This window comes from Stegostoma tigrinum, chromosome 12 (genome assembly GCF_030684315.1).
Source record: "Stegostoma tigrinum isolate sSteTig4 chromosome 12, sSteTig4.hap1, whole genome shotgun sequence".
NCBI lineage: Eukaryota > Metazoa > Chordata > Chondrichthyes > Orectolobiformes > Stegostomatidae > Stegostoma > Stegostoma tigrinum.
In genome coordinates this window covers 69,903,331-69,917,992 of record NC_081365.1, presented here as the reverse complement: position 1 = coordinate 69,917,992, position 14,662 = coordinate 69,903,331, and the positions used below count along the sequence as shown (strand labels likewise).

The 14,662-nt window shown below is 44.3% G+C and overlaps 1 protein-coding gene across 3 annotated transcripts in view; it reads right to left on the bottom strand.

Moving 5' to 3' along the window:
• Positions 1 to 1,444: 1,444 nt before the first annotated feature.
• The window catches only part of mid1 (midline 1), a 105,906-nt gene continuing 92,688 nt past the window's right edge, over positions 1,445 to 14,662 (bottom strand). For all 3 annotated transcript variants that reach the window (XM_059650415.1, XM_059650416.1, XM_048540988.2), the window contains 2 exons: positions 9,268 to 9,475; positions 1,445 to 5,557 (listed from right to left, as the gene is read on the bottom strand). In XM_059650415.1, the coding sequence (XP_059506398.1) occupies positions 5,209 to 5,557; positions 9,268 to 9,475 (557 nt within the window). In that variant the 3' untranslated portion in view covers positions 1,445 to 5,208. The remainder of the gene's footprint in view (positions 5,558 to 9,267; positions 9,476 to 14,662) is intronic.

Here is a 14,662-nt window from a genome sequence, read left to right as displayed (position 1 = left end):
AGCTCGGTCTCTTTTCATCGGAGAAAAGGAGGAGGAGAGGGGACCTAATTGAGGTATACAAGATAATGAGAGGCATAGATAGAGTCGATAGCCAGAGACTATTTCCCAGGGCAGAAATGGCTAGCACGAGGGGTCATAGTTTTAAGCTGGTTGGTGGAAAGTCTAGAGGGGATGTCAGAGGCAGGTTCTTTACGCAGAGAGTTGTGAGAGCATGGAATGCGTTGCCAGCAGCAGTTGTGGAAGCAAGGTCATTGGGGTCATTTAAGAGACTGCTGGACATGCATATGGTCACAGAAATTTGAGGGTGCATCCATGAGGATCAATGGTCGGCACAACATTGTGGGCTGAAGGGCCTGTTCTGTGCTGTACTGTTCTATGTTCTATGTTCTATGTTCTATATTAATGATGGTGGTCCATTTCCAACAAGCATGCTAATTCGCTCACCCAGAAATAACACTCATCAGCCATTTCCCTGAAAGAAGCTGAACTACACCAATTTTCAGAAAGGTTTCTCAAAAGGTAAAAGAAAGGATCTTCTACATCAAGTTACCACACATCTCAATTGTGTAGGGACCAGGGATCAGATTGGGTGAAATTTCCACAAGATTAGGTATGTAGAGCTGGTTTTCACCAGCCTGATATCAACAAACCTTAAAGCAGGTGAACTGTACATAACAAAAAAAGCCTCCCGCAATTGATAACAAAGAAATGTTGTTTGAGGAAAGAAAGAATAGTGTCTTTCACATTCTCAGCATCAAAGTGAATTTTCCAGGATAAATGCAGTAAATCCGATGAAACAAGCAAAAACAAATTGCTGAAAAATACTTAGTCTCTCTGTCAGTTCTGGTTGACTGTTTCTCTCTCATTAGATGCTGTCAATCCTGCTGTTTCTCCAATAATCTGGTGTTGGACTCAGCAAGCTGTTTTACAGCCAAAATACTTTTAAAGTGTGGTCACTTGTATGTGGCTGCCAATCTTCACACAGCAGAGTCTCCCCCCCATGCCCCCTTCTCCTCCACCACCCACTATCTGCAATCCCCCCTCCCTACTGCCCACTCAGTGACAATGGCCAGATCATCTGTTTTAGTGGTGTCAGGTTGAGGGATGCATACCAGCCAGAATACAAGCTCTTCATCAAACAGCATCATGAACTCATTCATGTCCACTTTGGAAATCAGAAGGTTTAATATTTCATGTCAAAGATGGCCACTGCAACAGTGCAGCACTCCTACAGCACCTGCAGCAAGCCTCTGCAGTGGGAGAGTGTTCCCGATGCGGACACCAATTCGAGAAATTCATTACCTCCCACCACACCTTGCTTGATACTAATCATAACGCATTGACACTCTGGGCTTCTGGTTTAACCCAGACAAACAAAACCCCGCACGTATACACACACACACACACACACACACACACACACACACACACACACAAATCAGGCTCGACATGAATAGTCTTTTATTCTGGAATCAGGCATTGAATTCAGTACTGCAAAATTTAAAAAAACAGAGGCTGCTTCATTAAAATCATAAAGAACAAAAAAAACAAAATCAAGCTGGTGGTGGAGTGTGTCTGTTGACGCTAATTACATGAAAATGTCCCTCCAGCCACTGAGCTGCATCTAAGCTGAAGAAAAACAACAGAGCGAACAACAGAGCAGTCTCCACAGTGGAGGGCAATGCAATTGTCCAAATGTCGACTTCATTACCGAGCATGCTAATTGTTAGCAGTCCACAGGAAGGAATGTGTTGGCTCGTACTGAATGGCTCATTTTGTAGTCCAGCTTGAAGTGACTGTTGCAGTTTGTGGTCCAGAAGCTCCACTTATTAGCAGAGGATAATGTGCCTTTCCACGCAGTAACCAGCATAGTCAAATAGAGGTCACTGTGACGTCATCTATGAACAGATTGTGTTACCTGCTTCAATGCCTGAACTCGGCATCCTGACATGCCACAGTGCACCTTGCATTCATTCCCAAGAGTTCAATTACATGCGGGATTTGTAACTGGATACGTTTAAGTCCATTTGTCTTGCCTTTTTAATACCAGTTTGCAAAGTTCTTGGACTTCTGACAGCATTTTCTTTTTTACTCATCTTCCTTCGTCCAAAAAATAATCAATCAATCAGTAAGGAACCATTTCCCATGAAAACTTGCAACAACAGTGGCAACATTCAATGCTCAGCTTTTCAAAGAAAAAACTGTTTGCAGTGCAACACCGACATTAGTATATTTCCCTCATAATGTCTCGTGTGCTGTCTCATTTCAGAGATTCTCTTGTAACCTAGTACCTTTGTCCTTGGAGCAGCAACTTTGGCCCAAGTCAGACAAACCACCTCAGTTTTACGGAAATTGTCACCGGGTTATTGAAACAGAGGCACAGAAGGCACAGAAATATGCTCAATTCTGCAATGAGACATAACTGTATTTTCAAGCAACATTCATATTCCATTTCTGAATTGACTCTTTTTGAAAATCCCTAAATGAAAAATGCAACAAGCCCTACATGTCAAATTCTCACAGTAGTGGTACAAGTGAACACTGGATTAATTTAAGGTTGAGAGGACTTTAAAGAGGCAATATCCCTTTAAATCCTGACCGAAAGGTTTACAATGTTTTATAATGTTTATAATGGTTTATCCTGTAATGATGTTCGATGAGCTGCAATAACAAGGTATTTATAATACATACACATAGGGACAAGAGGCCATTCAGCCCCTCTAATCTGTTTGGTCGTTCAGTTAAATCACACTTGACCTGTATCTCAATTCCATTTACCATCTCTTGAGTCATATCCGTCAGTCCTCTGACCCAACAAGAACTGAACGATCTCAGTTTTGAAAATCTCAATTCGTCCCCCCCCAGTATTGACAGCCTTTTGAGTTACAGTATTTCAGATTTCCACCACGTTTTGCGAGGCAAAATTCCAGCCCTAGATGGCCTATGGTTAATCTCCAGATTCTGTCCTCTGGTCCTGGACTCCTCACAGTTGCTTTTTAGTCACTATACCAAATGAATATAAACTTCCAGTTCAATGATTCTCAAACTTCAAAAGCTCTGGGAAAATACATCCAAGTCTATGCAGCCCATCCTGCTAATTTAACCCTTGTCTTCCGACAAATTCAGCTGATTTCTGAGGCCTGTACACCATTTGAGATGTGGTGCCCTAAACTGATTGCACCCGGCCAATAATACAAATGCCCCATGGCAATTACTTAAACCAACTTACAATTTCACACTCTGATGACATAGTCACGTACCACTAAAGAGAACAGGTTCCCAATTTGACCACCGAAATCAGGTCCGAGTACCAGATATTGGATATGGAAAAACCTCTATGCAGAGGCACCAGCGAGGTTCACCTCTGTGTGCAGTTGTGTATAAACAGGATATTGTCTCTTTAAGGCCAGATCAGCTCGGTTTGGTTTCGGCAGCACATTTGCTGTGTCTGGAGGACGATTTACAAATCGAATGAACCTTACCATTCACTGCACACTGTGTCCAGGGCAACATCCTGTTAATCAATACAGAAGTTCTTGACAGTACTGTTGGGAAATCCATAGTTTCTCTCTAAATTTTCTTTTCATATATTTCAAATCCCCAACGAATCACCAACACATAAATACGATAGTAAACATTGAATGTGCAAAAGCAAAGAGTTCTACAATTTTAGTCCAAAAAAAAATTTCACATAAATAATTTATAAATCCCCCTATATGAGTAAGTACAAAATAAAGGAGTGTTAGAGTCACACGTGGAACATTACTGGGTATAATTTCCTCCGGGTATAAAGTGAATATAAAAGTAAACATGAATGTGTGGTGAGAGAAAATGCAGGCTAGATTGTCCGTTGTTACCTTGAGCTAAAGATACTCCTGGGATGAAGACTAATGGGCACTGGATTCACACTTCATGAATGCCCTCAATTAGCCAACTTTCCTCCATTCCGAAGCTCCATATAAAGGAGCTGTAAAGATGGAATTATTATTCCCACGGCTCACTCCCATTGGTAAAAGGGCTGAGAATTGTTCAGCAAGAAGAAAAAATGTGTACAACAGTGAATGGTTCAAGTTCACATTGTGTTGACATTGTTAAAAGTCCTGACTGAGAAAACAATGGGGACAAAATGCGGGTTCTGACCTGTCAGTTGCTACAGGAAATTAACCGTCTCAAAAAGAAAACGCTGCAGATTTGGGCATCTGAGAGTGCTCGAAAACAACAGGTGGCAGCTTTATCTGTGACTGGATGAGACCAATTTCACCCAACGTGACAACCACTGACCCAAATCAGCCTTCAATTCTGCATGATATTGGACTTTCAGCCGAGATACCCTGCATTTGAGAAAGATGGTCAGATAGGATGACCATATCCAACACCTGACTTCTGGTTTTGAAGGGGATAAATGAATTGAAATAAAACTAACAATGGACCAAATGGTGTGGAGCTGGAGGAACGCAGCAGGCCAGGCAGCACTAGAGGAGCAGGAAAGTTGAAGTTTTGGGGCTGCACGCTGTGTTGTTTCTGACTCTAGCATCTGCAGTTCTTGCCTACTCTGAACAGACCCAATAGGTTGGTCAGCTGGAAGTCTGTGTGGGCCTGTTTGGCATCAAAGGGATTGGATTCAGCAGAGTTCGATCAGGAAGAGAGAGGGAAGTAGTTTGGGTCTGGACACACCAACAATGGTGGAAAAATGTTGGAAGCAGCTCAGGAGGCTGACTGTCGCCCTGCCTCAAACTATTGAACTGCACGAGCAGATTTCCCAAGCAGGCTTCACAAACTCCTACTGGGGGTTCATTGAAGTGAAAAATTGCTGCATTCCACAACTGGGATCAATTAGATCTCTGTTTCTGAGGAGGGCAATGCAGTCCTGCTGCCCATGACAGGGATAAACGAGACAAATCAGAGGAAGAGCCTGATTGATGAGCTTTCTGATCTCAATTTCTGACCCGAATCGGCCACCTTAAAAAAGGACACAAATAAAAAGGGCAGCCGAGAGAAAGAGGAAAATATACCCAGGTGGGAGCTCACTGATTGGGGGTCGGGGGGGGGGGGGGGGGTGCGCGGAGGATAGCACACATTTTGTTTTAACTTCCAGCTGGAGCTGGACACTGAGATGAAGTCTGATTGGACAAGGCAGCTCCAGTCAACTGTGCAATGCACTCCCATTGAAAAGGCCAGGAACTGCCGTCCTCAATCACCACACCCTGCCTAAGGTACCTGTTCTGTGCAATCCAGGTGATCCGGTATAGGGAGCCCCGTTAAGACTGTGAGGGCTTTGTTCCACACAGTGAAGGTGGGGCACACAGGCTGAACAAATGCAATGTCAAAGGTGTACAGGTGCTGAGCATTAACAGCATCGTAGAAGGACAAAGATCCATTGTCATAGTCCAGTAAAAGACCCAGGCGTCGGAGGTGGGGCGAGGGCTCCACAGGTATCTCCTTGCTATTGTGCCTTGCAACCCAGCTATTATTACACCGGCAGAAAACCCAGGAGAAGGCGTTCTTCCCAATCCACTCGTGTTTTGGTGCTGACTTGTAGGCGATCCCAATCGCATACCTGGAAATAAAATTGAAACGGTTTTATTCTCCGCACGCTGCTCTGCGTCCAGCCACATTTCATTGGACTCGCAGCCAAAGAATAGGCCACTCTATCCATAGGGATTTATCTATTATACCGGTCTCCTTTAACCTTGCTCTAATCCAACATTCCAGAATAACCTTCTATCACCTTGCTCCACATTTCCACATCTAGTTTCCCCTTAAACAAACAACAGCTGTAGTTCCCTTTTTATTCCAGGCCAGGCCAGCATCCCTAATTGCCCAGAGGGCAGTTAAGAGTCAACCACATTGCTGTGAGACTGGAGTCACGTGTAGGCCAGACTTGGTAAAGATGGCAGTTTCCTTCCCTAAAGACAATTAGTGAACCAGATGGTTTTCTCCAACAATTCACAATGGATTCATGGTCATCATTAGGCTCTTAATTCCAGATTTTCCATTGTCTTCAAGTTTCACCATTTGTCTTGGTGGGATTTGAACCCAAGTCTCCAGAACTCGATTTGGGTCAACATTTAATAGCCTTGTGACAATGCCACTAGCCACTGCCTCCTCCCACGTTAAGCACTATATTAAGCAATCTAGAATCAAGGTTGAAATACAGATTGGAAGTACAGATCAGCCAGCCAAGAGTAAATTTTGCCACAACTAGACCTAGTCCTAGTTATAGACCACATTGGGATATTTTGTACAGTTCTAAGTATCATTCATTACATTAAGATTGGTAGGAATGCAGCAGAGATTCAGTAGAACATTTCCGGGCTTCCAAGGAGTAGGTTAAATGGGGAGATGACATAAACTGGATTTGTAATGCCAGAAGGACAAAGGGTAATTTGATGGAGGTTTTAGGAGTTGTTAGAGTGGACAAAAGGAAGCTTTTCCCTCAAGTCGGGGAATTTATGACGAAATAATATAATCTTAAATTAAGAACTGTAATTTGTCAGAAAAGACATGAAACACTGGCTGCTTCACTCTGCTGGTGGTAGGATATGCACCTCAGACACAAGCTGATGGATTCTCAATTCATCATTTTAAATCTGAGTCCAATCGCTCTTTGCTAAATATAAATGTGTGGGGATATGGAGCCAGGATAGGTTGCAAGGGATGAATGCCCTCTATCTGTTCCTATGTTTGCTGTAAAATCTGCGAGCACAGAGATGAGCAAGTTGTGCTGAGAGTGGGCTGCTTCGGTCTGCTGTAAATTAAAAGCATGGGTAGGAAATCCCAGCAATTTCTTAAGACCACTTTGCAGTGTCAGAGAGGAGAGTTTGAGAAATAATCCACAGGTATGTTGCCTTCTCTCGACCACCCTCTCCCACAAAAACAAAGGGTCTGTTTCCTTGGAAATGGAAAACCTATAATTGGCTGGAAGAACACATTTCATAATGTCTGCTGGGCAAACAGGAGAGCATCCTGTCAAATTCTTCAGCTTTTCACACTTGCCTATTGAGGATACCCACATAGTGAACCTGCTGTATTTACGTAGCATTGTTCACTGTATAAGTAGACACAAGGTGCTACGCAGAAGTAGCATTTGATAAAGGTTGATGCCAAGCTAATGAAGAGGGCACCACAGACTGACTGAAGCCTTGAGCAGAGAATTGGGTTTTACTGAGTATTTTTAAAGAGGGTGCCAGCCTGGAGACGGTGTTCTCAAGTGGATCTTAAAACATTGTGAAGAAGTCATAGCTGACGGCACACAAGGGCTTTTCAAAATAAGTGACTTATAGTGAAGCTATGTCCTAAATCAATGCCTAAGTTTTCTTTGTTGTGATTTGCTGGCAACAGTTTACCTGAAGAATGAAGTCTAATGTCGTGGAAAATTAGATACCATGGCAGTGCGAGTGGTTTGGGTGAATACTGAAGCTGGCAGAGTGTATGATGATCTCCACTTTTGTGGGTAGTGTTACTCCTATAGGCTTAAGACTGCAACAATGCCCCTTCTGTGAGTTTACCTACCACAGGTCTCGGCCGTTGGGTGCACTACACTATTTGAGGCTGGGCTATTCTATCCCTATCTAAAAGTAACTTTCCGCACACGCTCAGGTTTTGTAATCTGGTTATTAGCACTTTATTAGTATTTCTAGCTCTCTGTTTAGTGTTTCCATTCCACTCCTCTGAGTCCCAGTCTGCTGATGTCAGAATAGCATCATGATTATTAGCATATTAATTTCCCATAACACTCAGGGAGGGAACAGCTGTTAAAATCTATTGCAAAGAAGCCATTTGGGTTACCATGGGATTGCTTATTCCTGATACTGAAGAGGGGAAAAGAAAAAAACTCCATTACTTTACAGCAATCTAGGAAATGCAAAAATACAGGAGCGACTAATGCTGGACTGTTTTGAAATTTGCAACGAGGCAGAGGCAATATTAATTGACGCCTAACTGAATGGCCTCAGGGGCTTCCAGTGGGAAGTGTAATGTTCCACTTGAAATTCCTCCAGCTACACTGCCTCAATGTCCAACCAATCCACCAGCGGGAAGCTCCTTTGGGAAGCCTGGTTTCTCGGCAGTTTGGCTGCAAGGTCAGGGAAAGGCATGGTGATGCTGGCCGAGCTTGAGCTTACATAGCAGCCGTCTCCAGTAACTGCCACAAAACTCCAGAGTAGTTGGGTTTGTTTGTGCATTGGATCGTCTTGGATACCAAGGCCACATTCTGAGTCTGCCCAGATAAACACAGCTCCCACTTAACACATTCCCAAAGCATCCTTCCACAAAGGCAAACAAAAGAAGGAACGAAGCATTTCAAAAGCAATCGATGCAGCTATTTCCAGTTACTTCAAAGCCATTTTCTGCTCTGGAGTTTTGTAAACACGACCTGCTGCCTGATATGCAAACTCATTTTTGTGCATCATTTTGCCGTATTTCAGATCCAATCAGGCATTTAGTTGTTTGGTCATACAGAACGCGAGTATGACTGAAACGAGACAGCTAGCTGAAATTTATTCAACCTGTCTGGTATAGAATTTAAACAAAGCCTAGCAGATGACTGTCAATCATCATTAATTGGTGCATTCTTTGTAGCATCATACCGAGTCCATGTGCCAATGCATTATCACTCTTCTCTCATGCCGGATAAATGCTCTTTTTGCTTTTGAACTGGAATACTTGCCCATTGTCCAGATGAAGGCAGGACTAAAAGCTTTGGCAAAAAGTGTCCTTTTTGGCAAAAAAATCGATAATTGTTGCAGTAAAAATAAGACCAGGTGCAACTGATTCTATAGCCAATTCCTTGAGTTTTCAAATGTAATCTTAGAGCGTAACTTTGCCTCAACTCTACACTAGGTAAGACCTTGATTATCTGTGACTTCTTTCCAAATGCAGAGAACGGGATTATTTTGGTCCTGTTATATCCCTGGTATTCATAACAAGTGCAAAGAAGGAAACAGCTTATGGGTGGACATGGAAATGTGGGTATGGAAAGGGGAAGACATGTAGACATGCTTTGTAAGAGCTTAAGGTGTCTTGTGAACGAATTAGCTCCTGAAAAAATGCTTGAGAAATTATCCTTGTGAAAATGGTAGTGAGTTGCCTATTTAAGTTGGTCCAGTCCATGTGGTGAAGGCTCTTCTGCAGTGCTGTTAGGGCAGGAGTCTCAAGATTTGACCCAGGGACTACAGAGTCAGGGCATAGCTGGTATGAGTTTTAGTAATGCAATTAAGACATGGTACATATACCAACACCGCCCCGCGCAACAGTATGTACTCTCACCATGTGCTTCCTCCAATGAGGATCTCCCAGTAATGACGGCCACTATCGATGTAGACATTGCCAGTTATCCCATAGCTCCCTTGGCTGGTGAACCGCTCTGGAGTGTGGCTCTTCTTCGAGGTGGTCTCATCCCGTTCCACACTGAGGTTGTCGTGGGAGACTTTCAGCTTCTTGTGCGCGGATTTGGGATCCAGCTTGAATGGCTGGCCTGGAGTACAAAGGAGAAAAAAGGTCGTTACCACAGGCATGGAAAACATGGCAGATCCCATGGCGCCTTTCATGACCTCAGGCTAACCCAACGTGCTCTCCAGCCAATGAAGTGGTCGCTGTTGTGACATAGGGGCCGCAGTTACCAACTTGTGCACAGCAAGATTCCACAAACACCAATGTGACAGTGATCAGGGGATTTTCAAAATTAACACTGATTTGAAGGATGAATATTGTCCACAATACCAAGGGTAATTTTGTCAATCTTCTTCAGTGGAGTGTTTTATATCAACCCAACAGACCAGACAGGATCTCAGTTTAACACCATCTGAAACACTGCAACACGGCAGCCCTTGCTCAGTACTGCATTGAAGAGTCACCTCGATTTTGTGGTCAGTTCCTGATTTATCCAGATCAGTCTCAGACTTGTATTGAAGGACCAGCGCCCCTCAAATTTCAAGCTGCAGTCAGCCCTTTCATGGTGTCAGGTATGGTTGACTAAGTAGTACCATTGCTCTGAGACAGAAAATTGTGGCTTCACATTCCACCCCAGAAACATGAGCACAGACATCTCAGCAAGTGCTCCAGCACAGTATTGGTTGTTGGTTGGGGGACGGGGATGGATGGGGAAGCTGAGATACAGCTCGAGGTGCTGTTCCTTGCATGAGGCCATAAACCAATGTCCCATCTCCCCTCTCGGTTGTAGATTTGTCAAAGCCAATGGTACAACTTTAAGAGAAGCAGAGATCTGGCCAGAATCCCGCACCTCAAATCAGCTAAAAAGAAACAGAATGATTGGTCATTATTACATTGCTGTTTGTGGGAACTTCTTGTGCACTCAACAGTCTTTGTTGGTATCATGAGGTCTTGAGAGGAGCTATGTAAATGCAGTCTTTAATTCATTTCTTACCCAATGTTCACATATATCTATATTTACAAGCATTTCATAAGAAGCTTTCATTGGTCGTATGATGGTTTTGTCAACTGTATATAAGATATAGCACATAGTTAATAATTTCGGTCAGTTTACGATCCAGGAGGCTAAACGTCAACCAGTCTCTTCTCCCCTGTACTCACCTTCTCAGTGATACTAAAAATCTGGATCTCTCTCTCACTCTTCTGGAATAATCAGAGCCCTCAGCGCTGAGATTGATAAGATGTTTTCTTACATAAAAGCATCAAAAATATGGAACCAAGATGTGGATATGATAGCACCTGGACCGAGGCCTGCTGGGATAGAGAGCTACAAGGCCTGAGCTAAATTTATCCTGGCACGGAAACAGCTTTACTCTGTTCTGAGTCCCACATTTTATATGTGATGGGATTGGGACGAGATAAGGGAAAAGCAGTCATGTTGAAGCTTTGGGGTCTTCTGAGTATTTCCTTAAGGATGACTGATGGAGCTGCTCGAACCTTGGACCCTGCATGAGAGAGGTGTGCAAACCAACCTAACCATCTGGCCGTGGATTGGCCACAGGAGTCTTGGTTCAGTTTCAAGATTTCTGGAAGCTGCAAGAGGCTCTTGAAGAGAAACTCCTACAGATGTAGTAGCATCCAAACTCCTGTGCTAATGGGTAGGTTGGCTTTGATTATCGTTAGGTGCTGCAGCTGTTTCCAATGCCCAACCCCATGGTGCAGCCCGCTTCAGCTCCAAACCCAGTTACTTCTCCCCCTTTCAATGAACAGGCAGGTTCCTGATACTGTCAGTCAGCAGCCAAGGAGAGCTAACAGGGACCCCCGGAGCATGACTCAAGATGTGTGGGGGATGACCCGTCGAGGCTATTCAACCCCACAGCCCCATCACTGGGCCTTTGGCTGTAATGGTCACCTAGCTCACAGTCTCTGCGCTTTGGTGTGTTTCCACCCTGATGCTGGGATAAGCCCAAAAGAGAGAACGCTCCGATTAACCAGCTAGCCACTGGTCCCGACCGAGTACTACGGTAACCCACCCTCCCTAATCCCCCCTCACCCCCCACAGGATTGTCTGAAGGTAGGGCGTCAGTGCCCCAGTGTGTTCCCACCTCAAATTCTCCACGGGGCTGGGAAGAATCCGTTTGCCGGATTGGGAACGGTTAAAATCAAATCTTAGAAAAGAACTGAGGGATAACACACATCTGCACAGCCTTCCCGTTTTCTGAACAAGATCTGCTCACGAGGCCTGGCTTTCCTCCAACACATTCAGAACTACAGCTGCATATATTAAAGTCATGAGTTCTTTCAAACAGTCCAGGAGATAAATGAAAACAGGATCTTATGACAGGGTGCAAGAATTCAGCTCATTAGAAAGACACATGCTCTTAATATACGCAGGGTTTAGGTGAGGGTGAAGGTCAAGTACAGTGGGATTTTACAAATGTGCTCCAGCAAGCCCAGCATCTTTGAAACAATACAGAGAACGCTGGAGAAACTGGGCAGATCTGGCAGCATCTGTGGGGAGAAAGCACAGTTTAATGTTGAGTCCAGTGACCTTTGTGGGAGCATCTTTGAAGACTGCCATAAACTCTGTTCTCTTGTCACCGATTGCGTTCCCTCTGTCTGGCCACTGACTCAAACTAAACTGTATTGTGAGGTCTGTGTGTTCTATCTGATCTTGGACTGAGCTCATGTAGCCTCTTTATGAGTAACACATGGTGTATTTTCGTACATGGTGCCATCACAGTTATCTGCCACCTGTATCCTACCTCACACCATCACCTCTGTTAAACCGAAAGAACTGCGGATGCTGCAAATGTCAGGGACAAAAACAGAAGTTGCTGGAAAAGCTCAGCAGGTCTGGGAGCATCTGTGGAGGAGAAAACAGAGACACCGTTTCGGGTCTGGTGACCCTTCCTCAGAACTCATGGTGGCTGGGAAAAACGTCAGTTTAAAACGGGGGAAAGAGGGAAGGGTTACTCTTATGAAAAGTGCAACCTTTAGAAACAGTTTAGATGAGATGGAAGAGGCCTGCACTAAGCTTTGAAATCATTGAATCCCTACAGCGCAGAAGCAGGCCATTCAACACATGGAGTCCACACCAACCCTCTGAAGAGCATCCCACCCAGACCCACGCCCTACCCCAACCCTGCATTTCCATTGGCTCATCCAACTAGCCTGCATATCCCTGAGCAGTACAGGCAACCTAGCATGGCCAATCCACCCAACCTGCTCATCTTTTGACTGTGGCAGGAAACCGGAGCACCCAAGGGAAACTCACCCAACTTAGAGAGAATGGGCAAACAACACTCAGGCTGAGGATGGAATCGAACCTGGGTCCCAGGCATTGTGAGGCATCAGTGCTAACCACTGAGCGACCATGCCGCGCTTTGTTAAAATGGGACACTCTTGCTCAATAAGATACTTAACTTTTCTGTTGATAAATAATGTCCTCAGGCTATCATCTGGCACAGAAATCCTTCAGATAATAGTGTTGGACATCAGTCAGAAAACCCAGACCATGGTTGATATGCCCTGTCTGTGGCAATTTGACTCTAGTTCAGGTAGTCTTTGCCGCTATGATTGGTCTCTCAGGCCAACAGCGACATTGTAACATCCTCCTTTGCAGAACTGTGAGGATTACTGGCACTCGGGCCAAGTAAATGTCCTGATGTTACAAATCGAGAGGGAGACAGCATGCTCCACAGATGCTTCTCCCCAAGGTGCCAGGATCAGGGGTCCCGAGTGGAAGCAGCATTTATCTATCAAAAAACAACAAAATATGTTGGGACGTTCTCGCTGGCTTTGCGCTTTGGGTACATGACCTGCTCATTCATAGCATCTGCTCCACTGTTTGGATTTAAGCAGCAATGCTTAAGCAAGTCCACAATATATGGGAGATTGATATCGCAGTAACAATCAGTTTGCAGTTACTTAAGTTCAAAGTAAGAGATGAAATGTCCACAGGAATACCCAAATACGAGAGAGAAAGTAATTGCAATGTTGGTTCCATAAATGGGAGGATGTTGATTTTCTGGAGCAAAAAGGGATGATCCAAATTTCCACTAATAATGATGGCAGAAGAGGAAGGGTGTTGACCCTGGAGAATTGACATAGGTGTACGCTGTTTCTGAGAGGGTCTCAGTGACCCTGCAGTAGGAGACAATCTCTCCATGAAAATTCTACTCCTGTTGCATGCTGCAGCATCCACTGTAGGTTAAAGATCTGCCAGCAATTTCCAGGTTTGCTGGGTTCTGTCATACTGAAAGATGTGATGCCACATTCAGAAATCCTGACCTTCACACTATTATTCCCAGATTGGTTCCAATGGTGTTGAAACAGAGCATGACCTTGAAATCTGGAAGTGGTGATCTTGTCCTGGTCATTTTCATAATTTCCAAGATTGTCTTTCTCACGTTGTTAAGGAAACGGGATTATTTAAACAAAGCCAGGCGGAAAGACTTGCCTAATCTGTATGTAGTGCAGCCCACAATCTCAGATAAAGCTAAAGCACCCTCTAGTCAATTAATGTTGTAATTTACAAAATAATTTCCAAACAGCAAGCTTCGATGAAATAAAGGAGGTAATGATTTGACAGGCAGTTTTAAGAAGGTGCAATATTGCTGAAGAAAGACACATGATGTTGAAGATCTTTGTCTTGCTAATTCTTCACTCTGCAAGTTTGATGTTATAATAATTTGCCATCATACACAATAAGGTGCCTGAACAGATAATTTCTCGCTATATATCACCTAAATTCATGAACGAGCCTAAGGACGTCTCTATTGTCCCGAAATGAGCCCAGTCTATGTCAGATAAGATGTCTCAAAATTTGGAACAACAGGTGAATTCTAGCTGCTACTGTACAGGAACAACACAGACAGCATTTTATTGTTTAGAGATTTAGGCCACAATGGGAACAGCGGATACAGTTTACCACATCAGCAGATTCCGGATCCAACACAGCATCCTCCGACATTTCCGCCATCTGCATTCCGACCCCGCTATCAAAGACATTTTTCCCTCCCCACCCTTATCTGCTTTCCGGAGGGACCACTCTCTCCGTGACTCCCTTGTCCGCTCCACACTCCCCTCCAGCCCCACCACACCCGGCACTTTTCCCTGCAACCGAAGCAAGTGCTAAACCTGTCTCAACACCTCCCCCCTCACACGCATCCCAGACCCTAAAAAGACCTTCCACATCAAACAGATGTTCACCTGCACATCTGCTAATGTGATATACTGTATCTACTGTTCCTGTTGTGGCCTCCTCTAC